The 21,700-nt window shown below is 38.7% G+C and overlaps 2 protein-coding genes across 2 annotated transcripts in view; one reads left to right on the top strand and one right to left on the bottom strand.

The window, feature by feature from the left end:
- Positions 1-20,472, top strand: part of TSPYL6 (TSPY like 6) — a 38,203-nt gene extending 17,731 nt beyond the window's left edge. The window contains 10 exon segments of the mRNA XM_090280120.1: positions 19,464-19,477; positions 19,479-19,555; positions 19,558-19,641; positions 19,644-19,695; positions 19,697-19,817; positions 19,819-19,949; positions 19,951-20,001; positions 20,003-20,175; positions 20,178-20,252; positions 20,255-20,472. Coding sequence (XP_090136246.1) covers positions 19,464-19,477; positions 19,479-19,555; positions 19,558-19,641; positions 19,644-19,695; positions 19,697-19,817; positions 19,819-19,949; positions 19,951-20,001; positions 20,003-20,175; positions 20,178-20,252; positions 20,255-20,472 — 996 coding nt within the window.
- Positions 1-21,700, bottom strand: part of ACYP2 (acylphosphatase 2) — a 136,890-nt gene that overhangs the window by 22,884 nt on the left and 92,306 nt on the right. The gene's annotated exons all lie outside the window — the stretch shown is intronic.

Genomic DNA, 21,700 nt, shown 5'->3' with positions numbered 1-21,700 from the left:
GCATTTCTATTCTTTATATTTTTATTCCCCCCCCACTAAAAAATTTTCTGTTTGTTTGTTTTTCCACTACAGTTGTCTCACTTTTTTTCCCCCTCTTGCTTCCCTGCACCCTGCCCCCCCCCGCAGTCAGTCCCCACCCAGTTGTCCATGTCCATGGGTCATTCATACATGTTCTTTGACTAGACCCTTCCCCTTCTTACCCCTTCTCTCCCTCCCATCTCCCCCTTTGTTACTGTTAGTTTATTCCTTGTTTACATACCTCTGGTTCAATTTTGCTCATTTGTTTGTGTTGTTCATTAGTTTCCTGTAACAGGTGACAGCATAAGGTAATTTTCTTTTGTTGCCTGGCTTATTTCGCTAAGCATAATTCTCTCTAGTTCCAATCATGTTGTTGCAAATGGTAGAAGTTCCTTCTTTCTTTCAGTACTTATTCATTGTCATTTTCCCCCTTTGTACTCGTGTTCCTCTCTGTCTCTCTGTTTCTTCATCTTCTTAAAGCAGACCCTTTAGCATCTCTTGCAATGCTGGTTTGGTGGAGATGTATTCTTTTAGCCTTCTTTTGTCTTGGAAACTCCTTATTTCACCTTCCATTTTGAATGAAAGCCTTGCTGGGTAGAGTATTCTTGGTTGTAGGCCTTTGTTTTTCATTGCTTGGAATATTTTTTGCCATTCCCTTCTGGCTTGTAGTGTTTCTGCTGAGAAATCTGATGATAGCCTTATTGGAGCTCCCTTGTATGTTATTAGTTGTTTCTCTCTTGCTGCTTTTAGGATTCTCTCTTTGTCTTTGAATGTTGGCATTTTAATTATGATGTGTCTTGAAGTGGGCCTGTTGGGGTTCATCTTCATTGGGACCCTCTGTGCTTCCTGGACTTGCGTGACTCTTTCTCTCGTCATGTTAGGAAAGTTTTCTGTCATTAGTTTTTCAAAGAGGTTTTCTATCCCTTGCTCTTCTTCTTCTCCTTCTGGAATTCCTATGATACGGATATTATTACGTTTCATGTTGTCCTGCAGCTGTCTTAGAACCTCTTCAGTCTTGTTCAGTCTTTTTTCATTTTGTTGCATTGTCTGGGAGTTTTTGTGTAGGTTGTCCTCCAGCTCGCTGATCCTATCTTCTGCTTCCTCTAGCCTGCTTTTAATTCCTTCTACTGTGTTCTTCAATTCAGAGATCGTATTTTTCATTTCCTCCTGGCTCTTATTGATAGCTTCTATGTCCTTTTTCATGCTCACGTAATTTTCTGTGAGTTCCTTGTAGTTTTTCTGGAGTTCTTTGAAGTTTCCGCTGAGCTCATTCAGCTTCTCCATAATCCATGTTTTGAATTCCATATCTGATAGTTCGCTCCCCTCTATTTCATTTAGCACTCTTTCTGGGGATTCTACCTTTCCTTTTGATGGGAGGTTGTTTCTCTGTCTCCCCATTTTTTTGACTCCTATTGTTTGTTGGTGCTTCTTGGAATGATCTGCACTTCCTGGATCTGCCTCTGGTGGCGTCAGATCATGTACCAGTCTGGCCCTAGGCAGTCTGTTGGAGACTTCCAGGGATCTACTGCTGTTGTCTGTCTTCTTTGATTGTTAATCTATTCAATCTGTGATTAGCTGTCAGGCTTAAGGACTGTGGGTGTGGCAGCTTAATTCCTGTAGGCAGGGCTTTTGCTTCCCCTCAGGCTGACGCCACTTGGAGGGGAATGGTCTACCCGCAGTACTGGGGATGAGTCAGCACTGGGACCCAGTCAGCTGCTCCTCCAGTTCTCCCCTCAAAGCCACCGTGCCAAATTCTCCCCAAGTGTCTCCAGTCCTCTCTGCCTTCCCTCTGCTTGAGCCCAGGGTAAGTGGTGGCCAAAATATTTTCGTATGTGATCCACTTAAGAGCTCTTTTTCTCCTGCTGTTTCTCTCCGGCTAGCAAGAAAGCCTGTGGCTTTTCGCTTTTCACAGCTGATACTATTTTACTTTCCACTCTGTCGCTGTAGGCTGGGAAGCCCAGCTGGGGGTTTAGACCCTGCCCTTCTCAGGGGGAATCCCCGGCTGCTGAGCTGTTTCTCAGCCCCTTCAGCTGCCACCCGTGGGAGCCCAGCCAGCCCTTCCACGTCTCCGCACTCCCTACCGGTCACGTTGTGATGTAGCGGCCTTTTCTGTCTCTCCGTGGTTATAAGACTTCTCTCCAGCTGGTGTTCGGTTCGTTATTCCAGATGATTTCTCCAAAATTACCTTGTAAATCCAGACTAGTTCTAGGAGGAAGTTAGTGTAGCTTCCACTTACTCCTCCGCCATCTTGTTTCTCCAATATGTATTCATTTTAAATTAGTAAAAGATTATGAAATTGCTTGAGGAAATGCCTAAGGGAATAAAACAAATTTTTTTCTTTTGTGTTTGTTTGAAATAACCACCTAAACACAGAGAGAAATATAAAATTTTGCTTCCTTGATCAAATTCATTACAATAAATGTCAAAATTTTATTAACATCATCTCTTGCTGGGAGGTAATGGCATCCAGAAGTAAATCCTATCTAGTATTTTGTCAATAGTATCAAGCCTTTCAATGGGTTTACTAACTCTAATATGGTAATGCAAAGAGTGATTTTTCCCCCCATGTATAAATTTTATGTATTGAAAACTGTTAGACTACCACATCATGTGCAATTAACAAAGGAGAATAGTGGCTAAAATACCTGAACTAAGAACATTTAAGACACCAAACATGTTGAGTGAGAGACTTTTATGGATTAACATAGGTTATTGGGGCTGTGGCTAGATGGTGAAGGATCTTGTGTAGCTCACTTAGGATTTGGGCTTTTTCTGTAAAGACACAGACCAAGCCGTATTTCAGAATGAAAATTCAAGGTGCCCATTAAAAATACATTAGAGGGAATAAAAACTAAAAACAGAGTACATTTATAGTTGGGGCACTTATAATTGTAATTTCTTTAAAGAAGTTTTTCCCAACAAGAAAGAAAGGGTGAATGTTTAAGTTTCAGCTTAAATTTTTTTCCAAAAAAGTATATGATATATATATATATATATATATATATATATCATATATATATATAACCCACATCAACTATATAAATTGCTATAATATATAGTTAGGGATATACTTAATGTTGCATATTATTAACTAAATATTAACTTACAAAAAATTATATTAAATCAGAACTTATTGTGTCCTTAACAAACAGACAAATCTATTAGGCAAATCAGGCGGAGCTTGGATATACATTAGAACACCATACATGCTGACATTCCAAAATTCACCTAAATGGAGTTCACTTAATGTGTTAGATTCTATAAATCTGCTTAGTCATTTGTTAGAGCTTAATATTCCTTAGAAAGGGGATTGTTAAATTCAAGGCTGATCTGCACTGAAAGCTATCAGTTTCTCTCTGTGAGAGCCTTGGGAAGCACGTCCCCAGGGTTGCAGAAATAAAGACCTAGAATTTCCCTATTCCTATCTTATTCCAAGATTTTAGGGAAAATGTTAAAAAATGGTTCTTTCCTAATCTAGTACCAGAAGCTAGTAAATAGTCAAGCAGTACTAGTATCCTTTCAAAATTAAAAACTATTTGCAGGTATGAGATTTTCACCTCTGTCAAACAGACCCACAAACCTAGTCCCTAGTTTCCCCGGGTAGGCAGTGACAGTGAGATACGTGACAGATAAGGAGATCCCAGTAGTCAGAAGTTACCAGAAAGTGTTCTTGGATTTAGTTCATCGGTCTGGCTCTGTTTTAGAGAATATAGTTGAACTCATATAATTTGAGGGCTTATATAAAATTTAACATGAATAAATACAGAAGAGTAGCCCCAGTATAGTCATTCAGTAGAACTGGGTCATTTTAACTCAGAGTCAAACTAAGCTTCATTGGAGCATTTACTAAGACCAAGGTTATTTAGGTGAGGAGGTTTTTTTTTCTTCTTTCATAACTCACCTTGCACAGAATTTTAAAATAATATTAGGAAGCCTGAAACGTGGTCTACAGAATTCAGAACCATTTCAGTTCTGTATATTCTTTTGCAAACTAATATAACACCGAGAATGTAAAAATTATCCACACTGAGAATTCGTTATTACCAAAATTTAATTAACATGATGTTTTCCTTCTCCTGTTCTGGGACAATAAAGCTAACTGCTATCACAAAGTGGTAAAAAAAAATCTGGAAGTCAAGACGTTTTGTGACCTTATTGCCTGCTTCTCTGGTATTTTGTGACTTTGTTGCCTGCTTCTCCGGTTGAAACTGGATGTGGATACTGGACTTAGTTAAAGGAGAGTAAAGCTCCACCCGTGGTCTTCACTGTGGCAGCACAAAACATCTTGCTTTATATCCATCTCGGAGAAGCTGTTTTTGGTTTACGTAATATTTGCTTTTCCTGCAAATACTGTGGCTCACAAAAACAGTTTGAGTCCTTAAGGCATCCCCTAAATTGTAAGTTTAAGTAATTTTTCAACAAAAACACCACAATGTTTAACTCCCTCAGATTTTTCTTTCAGTTTCAGAAAACAATAATTTTATAGTTTCAGTATGATACTGGTCTTTGTGGAACTACTCAAGAGACAAAACCAGACACTGGTGCATGCTGCAAACTCCTGTTTTTATTCCAAAAAATAAGCTTTGTTATTTTGGCAGTGCTGGTCTTTCCTCCCTCCCCACTTTGGCTGGGGATGGCGGAAGGCGCAAGAAGGTTGTTGGAATATCTGCTCAAAAGTCTTCAGGCATGAAGATTTAGAAATGTTAACTAATGACTTCAATGAGATTTTAAATTTAAAATCAGTAATTACAAAATCCACAGATTCTATGCCTCCTAAGGGCGTGTACTTTCATTTGGATTTTTTTTTTTTTTTGCATGAAAAGAGAACACTATTAAATAATGCACAAGTAATTTTACTATATCTTCTAAGGGTACATTTAAAACATTGTGTATTTAAATGATAGATAGGAACATAAGATTTAGTAGTTCTCTACTGCATGCCCAAATAGACATTAAGGCATACTCCCATTGTTCATCATTTATTTAAAATTCGGTTTGAACAGGTCTACTTTTATTAGATTTGAATAGTTAGTTTTGTCATTTTGTTACTATCACAGCAGCAAAAAGATAAAAATAGCCCAAACAGCTTTGTTAGATCCAGCCCTCACCTTGATCCTTTCTAGCTTCCTGCTTTCCTAACCTCAATTCTTTGTTCTTTTCAGATGAGAACAAGCTGACCCTTGCTAAGCCTCTTGTGAAAAGGCTCTTGACAAATGTAGTCTTTTATAAAAGACTCCACAGTGGAAATGTGAACCCATGAAATTTTAGAGACCACCCCCCCCAACAGGTTCTTGTGTTCTAGCACTGAAAATCTGTCATGCCCTGGCCAGATGGCACAGTTGGTTGAAGCATCGTCCTGTGCACCAACACATTGTGGGCTGGATACGCAGTCAGGTTCGATTTCTAGTTAGGGTACATACTGGAGGCAACTGATCAATGTTTCTCTCTCACATCAATGTTTCTCTCTCTCTTTCAAATCAATGGAAATATGAGGGGAAACCAAAAAAGACAAAAAAAACAAACAAACAAACCAGAATTATCTTCTGGAGGGCAGGCCCCTTGTATTACAGCCTTCCCCTGGTAGATTGGTGTTATAAGAACCCATCTGTATTAGTGTACCAGCTGGCATTGTTGTAAAAGGCTGCGTTCAGCTTCAGTGAAAATTTTTTGAAGGCTCTTTCAAGCATTTGCCCATTCTGTGATGGGTGATTTACAAGTGCACCTGCCCGCACTGCGCTGAGTGTTCAGCCATTTTTGACGAGAAACAGCATGACCCCTGTGTCCCACTCTCCCTATTCACCCAATTTCACCCAAAGCAACTTTTTTTGTTTGTTTCTCCAGATGAGAAAAGTCCTCAAAGGGAAATAGAAAAAACAGAAGCACTAAAAGACTTCAAAATTGATGAGTTCCAAAACTGTTTTGAACAGTAGAAAAAAATGTCTTAATAAGTATACTGTATTAAATGGAGAGTACATTGAAGGTGACTGAAGTTTAAACATGTAAGAATAAATACACAATTTTTTATAAATAAATAATCCTCCCCTTGCCCCCTTGGGTGAGGATTAAAAAAAAAAAAAAGTAAAGAAAATCTGTTGTGAAAAAAAGCATTAAGACTATTTTCTTATTTGTTTATTTTTTTAGAGAGTGGGAAAGGGACGGAGAAAGCGACGGGGTGAAACATCGCTGTAGGAAAGAAACATTGATCCGTTGTCTCTTCCACCTGCCCCAACTGGGACTGAACCCACAACCTAGACATGGACCCTGACCAGGAATCAAACCCATGGCCTTTCTCTTTGCTGGCTGACACCCAACGAACTGAGCCACACCAGTCAGGACACTATTTTATTTGTTTCACTCACTCCTTCATTCATTCATTCTATATCAACAGATGTTCACTTGTTAATTTGCAAAGCAGTTTGAGTGATTCAAGAATATGGAAAGTATAGTCTCTGTCTTTAAGGAATTTGCAATCTTGAGGAAAACCAAAGAATCCCTTAACATACATTCCACAACAGTCAGCCTGGATCATTTATTTCCTCTTTCATTGTACAGATGAGGGAACTGCAGCACAGAGAGCTGAAATAATCTGCCCAAATCACACTGCTGCTGCAGACATCACTGGGAGAATGGAAAGACCACTGGCTGTAGAGCAAACCTCTTATTCCTTCACTCACTATGTGACCTTGGACAAATTACTTAACCCACTGAGCAAAACCAGACCTCAAAGGGCTAATCTGGGTTAAAAGGCTTATAAGAATGAGAAAGGACTGTCTTCCCCATACAAGATAAGGATAAAGGTGAACTGATGCAGCTTCTTTATGTCTCCCTGGTTCCTCACAGACCCTTGGCCAAAGTTCAGGGGTCAGTGCAGCCCTCGGGGGATGATAAACGTGCCAGGTCAAAGGCTCCAGAGCCACAGAGCCCGGCCTTTCACACATAAACTGCCACAGTTAGGCACTTTGGAGTTTCGTTTCTTTCTTTTATTTATTTATTTTAATTTATTTGTCTTTTTATATTACAGTTGTCCCATTTTTTCCCTCACTGCTCACCCTCCACCCGCCCACCCCTTCTCCCACAGTCCATCCCCACCCCGTTACCCCATTGTCCATGTCCCTGTGTCATTTATACTAGTTCATTGACTAGACCCTTTTCCTTCTTTCCCCACTTCTCTCCTCCCCGGTCCCCCTTGATCACTGTCAGTCTGCTCCTTGTTTACTTGCCTCTGGTCCTATTTTGCACATTTCTTTGTTATTCATTAGTGTCCTGCGTTAGGTGATATCATATGGTATTTGTCTTTCGCTGCCTGGTTTATTTTGCTAAACACAATACTCTCTAGTCCCATCCATGTTGTCACAAATGGTAGGAGTGCCTTTTTTCTTTCTGCTGCATAGTATTCCATTGTGTAAGTGCACCACAGTTTTTTGATCCACTCATCTACAGATGGGCACTTAGGTTCTTTCCAGCACTTGGCTGTTGTAAATAGTGCTGCTATGAACATAGGGGTGCAGAGGTTCTTTTGAATTGGTGCTTCAGGATTCTTCAGGTATAACCCTAGCAATGGGATTGCTGGATCAAGAGGCAGCTCCATTTCTAGTTTTTTGAGGAAGTTCCATACTGTTTTCCATAGTGGCTGCACCAGTCTGCATTCCCACCAGCAGTGCACTAGGGTTCCCTTTTCTCCACATCCTCGCCAGCACTTGCTGTTTGTTGATTTGTTGAAGATGGCCATTCTGACCAGTGTGAGGTGGTATCTCATTGTGGGTTTTATTTGCATCTCTGTGATGGCTAGTGATGTTGAGCATTCTTTTATATGCCAATGGACCCTCTGAATGTCCTCTTTGGAGAATTGTTTGATCAAGTCCTTTGTATTTTTTAATTGGATTGTCTGTCTTCTTGGTGTTGAGTCTTATAAGTTCTTTATGTATCCTGGAGATCAAACCCTTGTCTGAGGTGTCATTGGCAAATATGTTTTCCCATATTGTTGGTTCCCTTTTCATCTTGCTGATGTTTTCTTTTGCTGAGCAGAAACTCTTTAGTTTGATGTGGTCCCATATGCTTATTCTTTCATTTATTTCCTTTGCTCTAGGAGATATATCTGTGAAAATATTGCTCTGCGGGATATCTGAGACTTTCCTGCCTATGTTTTCCTGTAGGACTTTTATGGTGTCACGGATAACTTTTAAGTCCTTGATTCATCTTGAATTTATTCTGGTGTAGGGTGTAAGTTGGTGGTCTAGTTTCATTTTTTTGCACATCCCTGTCCAGTTCTCCCAGCATCATTTGTTGAAGAGGCTATTTTCTCTACAGTTTATGCTCCTTCCCCCTTTGTGAAATATTAGTTGTACATAGAGGTCTGGGTTTATTTCTGGGCTCTCTATTCTGTTCCACTGATCTATATGCCTGTTCTTATGCCAGTACCAGACTGTTTTGATTACAGTAGCCTTGTAGTATAGTTTGATATCAGGTATTGTGATTCTTCCTACTGTGTTCTTCTTCCTCAAGATTGCTGCAAGCCCTGGCTGGTGTGGCTCAGTGGACCGAGCGTCAGCCTGCAAACCAAGTGTCACTGCTCCGATTCCTAGTCAGGGCACATGACTAGGTTGCATGCCAGGTCCTCAGTTGGGGGCGCATGAGAGGCAACCACACATTGATGTTTCTCTCTCTCTTTTTCCCTCCTTCTCCCTCTCTCTGAAAATAAATAAAAATGTTTTAAAAATACAAAAACAAACAAACAGAAAAAGATTGCTACAGCTATTCGAGGTCTTTTTTGGTTCCATATAAATTTTTGAAGTATTTGTTCTAAGTCTGTGAAATATGCCATTGGTATTTTAATAGGGATTGCATTAAATCTATAAATTGCTTTGGGTAGTATGAACATTTTAATGATGTTGATTCTTCTCATCCATGAACATGATATATGCTTCCATTTACTTGTATCTTCCTTAATTTCTTTCTTCAGTGTTTTGTAGTTTTCTGAATATAAGTCTTTTACCACCTTGGTTAGGTTTATTCCTAGGTACTTTATTTTTCTTGTTGCTATAGTAAATGAGATTTTTTTTCTAGTTTCTATATCTGATAGTTTATTGTTGATGTACAGAAATACCTCCAATTTCTAAATATTGACTTTGTACCCTGCTATTTTTCCAAATTCACTTATTAGGTCAAGTAGTTCTTTGGTGGAGTCTATGGGTTTTCTACCTACACTTTCATGTCATCTGCAAATAATGACAGTTTTACTTCCTCTTTTCCAATTTGTATGCCTTTTATTTTATTTTCTTGTCTGATTGCTGTGGCTAGAACTTCCAAAACTATGTTGAATAGGAGTGGAGAGAGTGGGGATGTTTCGTTTCTTATTGCTTCTTTAAGACATAGCATGGAACAGCCTTGTCTCACTATACCTGCTAAACTTAGTTTCCTCACCTATGATATTTAATAACATATATACTCTGTTGGACTATGAAAAGTACCTAGTATGGTGCCTAATGCAGAAAGGATCTTCATAGATGGATTTCTTAGTCAAGGAATTGAGAGTAGAATTCAAGTTTCCAGACTCTCCAGCCTAATGCTCTTTTCAATACAGAAATAGTGGCGACTGCCATATCATGGGTATTCCCTTTATGCCACTGGAATGACACAGTAAAGAGTGTGATAAAACTATGATTACTTGCAGAAAGCACTGCACATCTGTTTAAATTCATTAGCCTCTGAGTTTATCAGAATGATCGGGTTTACATAAATTTACCATAATTAAGGGCTTTCTTTATCATGGTCACCACCAGCTCAATAATATAATCAAAAGGGAAGAAAGTCCATTCAAAATAGCAACAAAAAAGAGGAAGGGAGTAAACATAATCGTGTATGACATTTATAAAGAAAATTATTTTAAAATGTTATGAGCCATATAGAAAGAAAACTACAAAGCTGTGTTGAAATATATAAAACAAGATGAACAATTTGAGATATATACCATGTTATATAGTAAAACAAATTTCAGCAAGTAAATTTATGTACCATTTGTTAAATGTTAAAATTCTGTGCTAACAAAGAAACTATGCCAATCTAGTTCCCAGGATTGCCTAAAACATAAAGTATATTAATTAAATTATTAAAATAATCAAAGTAGTGTGAGGCATATAAAAATTAATGTATTACACAACTGTCATAATGTTAGATAAAATAATAGTTAATAATTGCCTAATTATACTTTAATAATTGCCAGGGTAACTACCTAACAATTGAACACACACACAAACACAGAAAGTGATTTAGATCAGCTCTTATACCACATACCAGAGTAAGACTCAGTGAATTAAAGAGTGAAATATTTCTTTTAGTTCTTAACAAAGCAAAGAAAAAAAAGAATCATTTGTTTATGAAATCTTTAGAGGGATAGTATCTTTGAAAATCTTATGGCAATAATGGAAATGACAAAGGAAAATATAAATACCTCAAAAACATCAAGAAAAAAATGTAACAAAAAGAGTAATAAAATTAAAAGAAGAAACATAATTGGGAAACATCTGTATTATTATGACAGAAAAGAAGTTAGTATATGTAATATATAAAAACTTATTGGAAAATCATGCTACCTGATATCAAACTATACTATAAGGCCATAGTAATCAAAACAGCATGGTACTGGTGTAAAACAGATACACAGATCAATAGAACAGAATAGAGAGCCCAGAAATAAACCCATGCATTCATGGTCAATTAATATTTGACAAAGGAGACATGGACATACAATGGGGTAAAGACAGTCTATTCAATAAATGGTATTGGGGAAATTGGACAGATACATGCAAAAAAATTGAACTAGACCACCTTCTTACACCATACACAATAATAAACTCAAAACTTGATTTAAGACTTCAGTGTAAGACTCGAGACTATAAAAACTCTAGAAAAAAACATAAGCAGTAAAACCTTGGACATTTCTCATAGCATTATTTTTTCTAATATCCTTGATAAATGGTGATGGAAGGAGACTTGACTTTGGGTGGTGAACACACAAAACAATATACAGATGATGTGTTATAGAACTGTACATCTGAAACCTATATATTTTATTAATCAATGTCACCCCAATACATCCAATAAAAAAACAAACAATTGGGACATCCTCAAACTAAGAAGCTTTTGTACAGTAAGGAAACTATCAATAAACAAAAAGAGACAACCTACTAAATGGGACAATATATTTGCAAATGATATATTTAATACAGAGTTGGTATTGAAAGTATAAGAAACTCATATAACTTAATAACAAAAACAAAATAGACAATCTGATTTTTAAAAATGGGCAGAGGACATGAGAAGACATTTCTCTAAAAAAGACATACAGATTGTCAACAGACAAATAAAAAGATGCTCAACATCACTAATCATCAGGGAAATGCAAATCAAAACCACAGTTAGATACCATCTCACACTAGAGTAGCTGTTTTCAAAAAGTGAACAAACAACATGTTGACGAGAGGCTAATTGGTGCAGCCACTATGGAAAACAGTATAGTGATGCCTCAGAAAACTAAAAATAGATCTAACATACAACCTAGCAATTCCACTTCTGGGTATTTATCTGAAAAAACAAACAAACAAACATTAATTTGAAAAGATATGTGCACCCCTGTGCTCATTGCAGCATTATTTACAATAGTCAAGATATGGAAGCATCCTTAGTGCCCATCGACAGATGAATGAATAAAGAATATATATAAATATATAATATTCATATGTATTTATATATATGAATAGTGTACAACAATAAAAAAGAATGAAATTGCCTTTTGCAATAGCATGCATAGACCTAGAGGGTATTATGCTAAGTGAAATAAGCCAGAGAAAGGCAAGTACTGTACAGTTTCACTTATATATGGAATCTAAAAAAGCAAAAAAAAAAACAAAACAGATTCATAGAAACAAAGACTGAAGAAATGGTTATCAGAAGGAGGGGGGTAGGTGGATGGGTGAAGAGGTAGAGGAGAATATAGTCAATAATGTTGTGATAAATTTATGCTATGACAGATGATTACTAGAATTAGTGAGGTAATCACATTGTAAGGTACAGAAATGTCAAGTAATTACACTGTACACCTGAAACATAACTAATATAATATTGTCTACCAACTATATCTAAGTAAAAAAAATTTTAAAGGAAACTTCCCTTATTTTTCTGGCCTATGTTTGCCTTTTCAAAGACGCCTTGAATTCTTTATGGGATGGAATTATGTGTAAATAAATATAGCAAATTCCTTCATCATAGCACCAAATTGAAAATTTTCACTTACTAAAATTAGAGAAAATACAAAAAGGAAAATACACATATTTAATCCTGGCTTTATGATTTTATAGTACACAACATCATTTCAACTACTGAAGTCTGCAGAATGACCAAAATCAAAATACACAAGTACTTGATATAGTTCATATTAAACTTTAAAAAATGAAAACGAATCTCAGTTTAAGAGTTCAGGTAGGGAGGAAGGGGCACTTTAAAGGGATTCAATGTTGTGGCTCAGGTTCAAAGAAACTGTGGTCAGCAAAACATCAGTGCTTTCCATATTGTGTCTTGGCAGTGACAGTGACTAGAATTTTTTGCATACGATTTTTTTTTAAACACTCCTTGAATCAATAAGTGTAATATGAGCATTACTTGGACTTTATTTGAATTTATTTGAATTTCAACAGCTACCAACAGATGTGCTTAAGATGAATAGGGCCCAGATTCCCAAACAGCAAACTATTTTAAGTCTATTTAGATTCTGAAATGAGAACCAATTCTAGGAAGACAGCTCTGAACCTTTTCCCCAGCTGCAGAAATAACTCCTCTTGGTGCCCCTCTGCATGAAAAGGCATTCTTTTGCCAACAATCATTTTACAATAGTAACCCACAAATGGGAAAATAAACTGTTGGCTCCTATTCAGAAAACTTATTTTCACACCCCACAAAACCAAGTAGATAAATTAAGAAACTATAGAGTTCTTTTAATTTTTGTCTCATTTTGCAAAATGATTTTTAATACTTTTAATATTTTTATTGCTTCAGCAAGCTTATAAAACAGGGCTTATCTATTAACAATTAAGCCACTATTAACCTTCTCCAAAATAAGTGATTCATTCAAGGTTCTGGGACTGTTCCCTCTTCACCCCTGCCAATTTCTTGGCATTTTGCCCCATTGGTTAATTCCCACTTGCCTAAACCAATTCATTCTCCCTCCTTCTGGTTTCAACCTTTCAGTTTAGGATGTACAAACTGCTCCCATTAGAAAGTGAAAACCTCTAACCTGAATTCACCCCAGGCTATTGCCCTTATTTCTTCCCTTCACACCCAAGTTTCTGGAGCTGACAAATCCCTATTAAGTCAAATGGAAATTCTGACTTTGCTTTCAGAATAATAACAATGACTTTATTAGCAGCCTCTCTGTGCCAGGCACTCTTATAGGCCTTAATTCTTTTTCTTGATTAAAAAGTGCATGAATAATTCATGTTCATTATAACAAATCAAATAATACAGAAACAGATAAAGACAGCATTCAATGCCCCCCCTCCCAAACTCCATATCTTGTTTAATTGTTACAACCACCACAAGAGATAAGAATTATGGACCCCATTTTATAGATGAGGAAATCGAGCATGAAAAAGGCTCAAGGTACATACCCCACAGTGTTTAAGAGGAAGAGCTGTGGGTCTGATGGCCTCAGTTCATTTCTTGACTCTGCCATTTACTATGTGTCCATGAGCAAGTTACTTATTTCTGAACCTCAGTGTTTCATATATGTAAAATGGGGCTAATGATAGTACCTTGTTCATAGGGTATAGTGAGGATGCAATGTGCCAAACATAAAAAATATTGCTGTTTCTAAAGAAAAAAATTTAAAAGATAGTTTTTTTAAATGAGAGCTGAAAAGAAAATACTAGGAGTCAGGGCCAAAGTCTGCTCACCATTCTGCCGCTACTGTAGAGCCTGCAAGAGTCTGTAAAGCAGCTGGAAAAATTTGCTCAAAAATAAGCTCTTATTGCAATGATGACACTATCAATGCATTTTATTTTTAAGATCACACTATTTTTTTAAAGATCCAATAATAGTATTTCAATTTTTCATGATTAACTAAATTATATTCATTTGATATAGTACCAATATCATTATTTTTAACAATTTAATCTCAATTATGCTAGAATGAGTATGTATGTTTAACATTTAGATATTATAAACAAACTTTACATCATGTTTCGTACTATATTTTAAGATTTCTGTAATGGCTCTGTGTCACCCTGGATGATCTGAGTCACCCCTGACATCTGGTGCTACCAGCCTGGGGCCAGCCTGCCCGGCCAACACCCTAAGCAGACACATAGCCTCTTATTGTTTCAAATATACCATAATGTATATTTGTTCTCTGTGAGAGATACATTAATAGAAAATGATTACCTAATAGGTATTAACTTTTCCAGGGTAAATTGTTACCCATCCTCTGGTAACTCAAATATTTTCTTCCCACTTCTCTATATGCTGTTTCTAAGGTGACAGAGATGACTGCTGTTGTAAAGCTAGATAATCTTGACTAATCCCTCAAAGTCCCCCCCCTCTTTCTTTTTTTTACCATTCCCTTTCCAAACACAGTTTAATGGACTTTCTATGGGAAACAGGAAATTAACAAAGAATAATTGCCTTCTCTTGTCTACCAACATTCTTATCAATCTTAAGAAAGTAACATGTATTGAGGCCCTCAGTGTTCTAAACTAGGTGGCCTGGTCCAAAGAGCAAGAGTTCTGTATGCTAAATCACTAAACATACTTGTCTGAAGAATTTAAGTCAAGAGTAAGAGATCCCTTTCAAAACAAGTAAGAACTGAACAATAATATTTGAGGAGTCAAAGGAAAAAAAGGCTATATAATTCATAGGTTCTCTTCATTCATCTTATATTATCTTTTAAAACATCATGGCTTTTCTGTTTCCCAGAAATTTAAACACTCCACAATCCTATAATGTGAAGATTTGTGGCTAAATTTAATTCTTCCCAAGAAGAGTACATTTTTCTTTTCTTTCTTTCCTTTTTCTTTCTCTCTCTCTCCCTTCCCCACTCCTCCCTCTCTACCTTTTCCTATGTGTTTCTGTCTCTGGTTGACTAGATATTTCAGATATTTTATATTAGCTCTTTTTATTTCCCTTAAATTTTTTTTTTATAGAAAGAATGTTCCAGCCCCAGATTAAATTCATATTGTGTTCTTTCCAGTAGTTTCTAGTCCATACTCTAGGACACAGAAGAATGGCATACCCCAAAAGAAAATAACATTTCACATTGAACTCAAAGATATCACTATTCACTTTCCAATTTTAAAAAAACATATACATTCCTTATTTTTGATCAGCTAATATATGTGTAACTTTCTTCTAAGTACTTTGAGAAAGAAAAAATAGGATTAATACAGGATCTGTGACATTAAGTAATCTGAAATTCTAAAGGCATCTGTCTTCTTACTGATTTCAGCCAAAGGTGGTGTTGCTATATGATTAACCTTGGCCCTAGCGTACAGACCCAGTTTTAAATGTCCTGCCAGAAATTGACTTTACCTAATGCTCTGCATTGTTGCTACTCCCACATCATTCCCCCTCATTTCTCAAGGATTTTATCTCCTGGCTCATTCTCACTACTCTCTAGTCTTATTGTTCAGTGATTTCAATATATTGTGTTGGCCAAAAAATCTGTATGATTTTTTCCATAAAATAAAAGACACGTTTTTCATTTTCACCAGTAACTTTACTGATTTGGATATTTTGAGAATGCTGGCTACCTCCTGCGTAGCATAATGTTGATTGTTCTCAATTAACAGCTCAATTTGATCACTATTGACTTCAACTGGCCTACCCAACTGTGGAGCATCGTCCAGTGAGAAATCTCCAGCATGAAACTTCACAAACCACTTTTGGCGCCTTCTCCATACACTGCACAAATCTTTTTTTGTGTTTCAGTTGCATTTTTACTTCCTTGAAATAATAAGTAAAACGTAATATGCTGAAAGTGTTGCGTATTTATTCCATCTTCAATATTAAAATGGCTAAACAAAAATTCACCAATTCTGATAAGTTTTTTTAATGCATGCTGATATGACAGCTATCACAATACAATCTAACAATTATTTCAAGTAAGTTAAAGATAACTAAGTGCTACTAGAGCCATCTTACAGAACAAAACAAACGAATTCTTTGGCCAACCCAATACAGAAGTGATCCTTCCCTCCCGGGCCTCTTGGTTCATTGACTTTCTCCCCTGTAATCATCTCATTCTCAGTTTGCCTCCCTAGAGCCTGCTTTGGATGAATGACTAAGTCTATGACCCGTCCCCTGCAGTCCTCTCAGACCACTCTCTAATCCTTCCCACTCACTCTGGTAGTGATCCCAGTGACCTTCCATTTTCTGGGTCTTCCCATCCACCGAGCAGGCCACCGTTTCACTGTCCCTCATCCTTATATGTCCTCTATTCCTCCGGCTTAAATCCTAAGGTCGATAACTGTAATCATTCTCTTTCCCTTCTCATTCCAGCTCTAAAGCCAACTGCTTACTCATTCTGCACCTGTAAACTGAATGTGGCTGAAAAAATTCACAGACATGCTCATGCGATTCAATACAAATTCACAACCTTAATGCTATTTGACAATCATACCATATGTCACAGTCCAGTCACTCTTCTATTCTCTAGACAAGTATTTCATACGTTCTTTCTCCTCAGAAACACACTACCTCTCACCTCATCCTCACTGTCCCTTGATAATCTTGCTTCCTGTTTCATTGAGAACCTGGCAGCAATCAGAAGAGAATTTTACAGATTGCACTGTCACTTTGACCCACTGACCAGCATACACACGCTCATACTTTGCCTTCCTGCTAGTTCCTATAGATTAAGTTGTCAAACTCCTGCCTGAAGCCAACTCCTTCTCCTCTACCCAGGCACTAGATTCCATCTGCTCTTTCTTATTAAACGACATCCCTCCAATGATTCTCTTTAGCTTCTGCTCCCCACTGAATCATTCACATCAGCATGCACACTTTTCTTTTTTTCTCCTGTTTTAAAAACATTTTCTTTGACCACTTGGCCCATCAGCCATCATCCCATTTCTTTGGAGCAAAAGTCCTCAAGAGTTGCATATACTTGCTGTTTTCATTTTCTCCCTTCCATTTTCCCTTAAACTTATTACAGCCAAACTGCCACCTTACCACTCTTCCAAAATCGTTCTTGTCAAGCAGTGACCCCATTTCTTTATTTCCTTTTGGAGCAAATTCCCCCCCAAAGTTGTTAATATTCACTGTCTCCAACTTTTTCCTTCCCATTTCCTTTAAAACCTATTCCAACCCCCACCACTCCACTAAAAGTGCTCATATTGAGTCATCAGTGACCCTTCTGTTGTGAAACCCAACGGTCAATTCTCAGCCCTCATTTTACTTGGCCCATCAGCACTAAATCATACTGTTGCACACTTCACTTTACACATTTGGCTTCTAGCACATTGCACACTCTCAGATTCCCTCCTATCTCACTGGTCCCTTCTTAGTCTCCTTAGTCTTCTCTTCTGCCTGGCCTTGTAACTTTGGAGGTCCCAGGGCTCAGTCTATCGATACTCACACCCTTGCTGATTTCATCCAGCCCTCTGGCTTTACATACCAGGTATACAGATTATTCCAAAGTATGTGTCTCTATCTCAGGCCTCTCCTGAGCTCCAGACTCATCATGCCTACTCAGTATCTCAACTCCGTTGTCCAGCAGTCATCTCAAACTTAACATGTCTAAAAGCAAGCTTCCGGTTTTCCTGGAAAGATCTGCTCCATCACAACCTTCCCTATTTCTACTCTGGCAACTCTGGCCTACCAGCTATTTGGGGCAAAAATCCATGGAGTCACCCTCAACTTCTCTCCTTCTCTTATATCTCATTTCCAGTTCATCATAAAATCATGCTGGCTCTACCATCATACTGTATCCATCATTGATACCACCTGGTCTGAGCTAGATCATCTCTTTCACCTGGATTACTTTGATAATCTCCTAAAAGATCTCCCTACATCTGCCATTGCCTTCCCCCGCCTCACACACACAACACAGCTTATTCTTTACCTGGGGGCCAGAGTAATCCATGTAAAGCATAAATCAGATTTTGAGTCCTCTGCTCAAAATCCTATAATGGTTTCCCATTTCACCAAATAATGAAAGCCAAACTTCTTACAATATCATATAAGACCCTACTCATTCACTCTGCCCCAGTTCCTTAAACACTACGGGTATGCTCTTGTCTTAGGGCCTCGGCTTAGCTCTTCTCTCTTCCTAAAATGCTCTTCTCCAAAATATTCACTTAGCTAACTCCTTCATTTTCTTTGAGTCTTTGCCAAAAACTTACCTTTTCAATAAGGCTTCCTCTAACTACCCTATTTAAAACTACAATATGTTCCCTACTCCTCACCTCCAGAACTCTCAATCCCCTTAACTCAACACTACCTAATTTTTTCCATAGAACTTCTCACTTTTTAATATGTTTTATTGTTTACTTGCTGATGTTATTACTTATTATATCTCTCCTCTGCTGGAAACTCCAAGAGGGAAGAAATCTTTGTTCTATTCACCAATATACCCTAAGGGTCTAGAACAGTGCCAGGCATGCTATAGGCACACAATAAATATCTGTTGAGCATTTAATAAATATAGAAAATAGATTATATGTTCCTTGAAGGTATGGTAGTATCTGTCCCAAAATCATTTAAGCTCCATGCTATCTTTGTAGAAATATTTTCTTCCAAACTAATTAGTTTCTATGTCTGTTTATTGTCTACTGCATTTCAGTCAACACTGATGAGTTATACACGTGTATCTAGCATGTATAAAGGATTCCTACCAATCAAGATGAAAAAATATACAATACCCAGTAGAAAAATGGGGATAATGCTTCACAAAAAGAAGTTATTCAAATGGCCAAAGAATACATGGAAAGGTTCTCAATTTGTTAGACATTAGGTAAATGCAATTTAAAACCACCAACCGATAACATCACATATCCAGTAGTGTGGCAAAAGTAAGAATAGGAGAGACCATAGTAACAGACTTTACTGAGATTTTGAAGAATGGATGTCAGAAGGCTGAAGAGTCAGTATCACGATATTGAACGGTGAATATACGACACTGAAGTGTGACTGGTGCAAAGGCTGGTTTGTGTGAGTCCACCTTTTGTAAAGAAAATGGACACTGAACAACCACTGATCAGGCTGCCACCAATATGAACATCCTGGACGGGGTTCAGAGAATCCCTCTCTCTCAAACCTGCAATCTCATGACTCCTGACCACATCCAGTGAGGCCCAGACCTATAACAGTGTCAGCAGCTCTAAGAGGAAGAAGAGGCGACATAGGTGATAACAGAGACAGGGGAGAGCAGCTTGGGAACTGTCGCATGTCCCCTGCCCTAGCTTCCTGAAGAGGCGGGTGCCCCAGAACCCTGAGGATTGTGGCCATTCACCCCATATCCTAGTTGGTGGGGGTCGCAGTCATGCAGTGGCCAAACAGGGCAGGAGGAGGCCCTGCCATCCACAAGGGCCGAAGCAGCCTTTGCCTCTGTGGCAACTGACAGTAGCCTGAAAAATGTCTTTCAGCTGAGGAGCCACGCAGCCCTGGTGGGGAGAAGGCCTTAGAAACCTTGGCACAGGTCGCGGTCAGAGGTGATGGCTGGGGCAAAGGCCAAGGAAGCAAAGACTGAAAGGTGCACCATCCTCTCAGCAGCAGTGGGTGAGGAGGATGGGCTGAGATGGGGAGGTGAGGGCAGTAGGTAAAGAAATGGAAGCGGTGGGGGGAAGCACAGTGGTAGGAGAGGTGCAGAACGAGGGACGGGGCAGGGCGCTGGCCCCTGAATGTGGACTCTCCATGAATGCTCTGGATGCTGTACAGCTGGAACTGGACACTGAATGCTCAGGCCAAAAGGGCCTTCCTTCAGTTAGAGTGCAAGTTTGGGCCATGCGCCAATAATACCTAGAGGGAGGAACTACATCATTCAAAATATCCCTGGCTTCTGGGTCACTGCCTTCCAGCACCACACACATGCTGAAGTGAAGGAGCTCAGACACCCGAAAACTGGCCACAAGTTCAAGTTCTTCTTTCAAGGAAACCTGTACTTCAGAAACAAGGTGAATATGAGGTCAGATCCCCCAGCCAGGTGGTGTCTCTTTCCACTCCGATCATATGGCACCCGAGCCATGAACCCCAGCCCTTAGTAGGAACCAAGACGTCATCTGTAGCTTCTTCGCCTGGCTGTCAGACCACAGCCTTCCAGAGTATGACAGAATTGCTGAGATTATCAAAGAGGACCTGTGGCCAAATCCACTGCAATACTACCTATTTCGTGAAGGGGTCCATAGAGCCAGACCTCGCCAGATAAGGGAGCCAGTGGAGATGCCCAGGCCCTGTGGGTTTCCATCTGGCTGACCGGTGCCCTTGAAAATACTCCTGCGCAAAGTCCCCAACTACCTCCTGCAGGACTTGTGCTTTAGCACCAGCACTGAGTAAAACTTTTACTTTTGCGTGCAGACTTTTTTGCACCCTCCTTCCTCTTAACATTTCAGCTCTCTCAACTTCAAGATTAAGCCCTTCAAGGCCATGCTGCTACACTTCCATGTGGTCCACATGCAGTTCAGTGTTAACATCACATGCTGCATGGCCTTGGGTCACACTTCTCTAAGTCAGACATGATGCTATAGATTGCACTGCCTTTTTCTGCATAGTTTAGACCTTGTTTGTTCCCAGGGTCTCTAGTCTGGGTACTACCACCTATGTTAAAGAAGCTATTTTACTCACTCTGCTCTGCACATGGCCTGTGGGTAATTGCTGGGCATTAATAAAGTCAAGGGAGACCAACAGTGGGCCACTTGGTTTATGTGATATATGCAACTCCATTGCTCTTCCTGCTCCTCTGGTCACCTATTGCTGCCTGCTACTGGCTATGCCCCCACCCCTTAGGCTCCTGGCTGATGGATGAACCTTTTCAAATCCACTGTCAGCTCCATTTTCTGGCTTTTGGTAAACGAGGATCTCCAGAACCAGTGATGGACCTAGACTTCCTGCAAGCACATAAAAGACCTTTTATTCCTCCCATGGGAGACCTAAACTCCTCCCCATCACTACCACCACCATCACCCAAGAACCCTAGGGGTTAACTGAGAGTCTGTGAGGAAGGGATACTTATTCTGTCAGTGCTAATGCGAGGAGAAATACTTTTCTCAGGATTGGGAGGAGAGAACTAAAGGTGATTGAAGTGTTAACTATGCTGCCTAGAGAACGATTCTTCTACAGAAAAGGGCGACTTCAAATGTTTTCTCTCTTTTTTTCATATGATCTTATTTATGTGGAAGATTAATACTGAGCCATTATTTCACTAGGATTTAGTATAATACTTTCACTTTCTCTGTTTCTGCTTACTGGGAAGATTCAGCTGTGTAGATTTTCTTTTGCTTTCAGTTGGGAATATCTGGAGGAATATCAGTCTCTTTCCTGTAAAACCTAGACTTATGCAAATAGTCATAACAGTTTTCATTTTGTTTCTGTTAAAACTGTATCTTTAGGGGACTTTCGGTCAAGGTGGAAGCATAGGCAGATATGCTTTGCACAACCACAGAGAGAATTACAACTAAACCCCAAAACAAATAACACCCAGAAC

Source organism: Furipterus horrens, unplaced genomic scaffold (assembly GCF_987537825.1).
Source record: "Furipterus horrens unplaced genomic scaffold, mFurHor1.1.pri manual_scaffold_6, whole genome shotgun sequence".
Taxonomy (NCBI): Eukaryota; Metazoa; Chordata; class Mammalia; order Chiroptera; family Furipteridae; genus Furipterus; species Furipterus horrens.
Note: the sequence above shows the minus strand (reverse complement) of the source record. Positions and strands in the feature narration are given on the sequence as shown.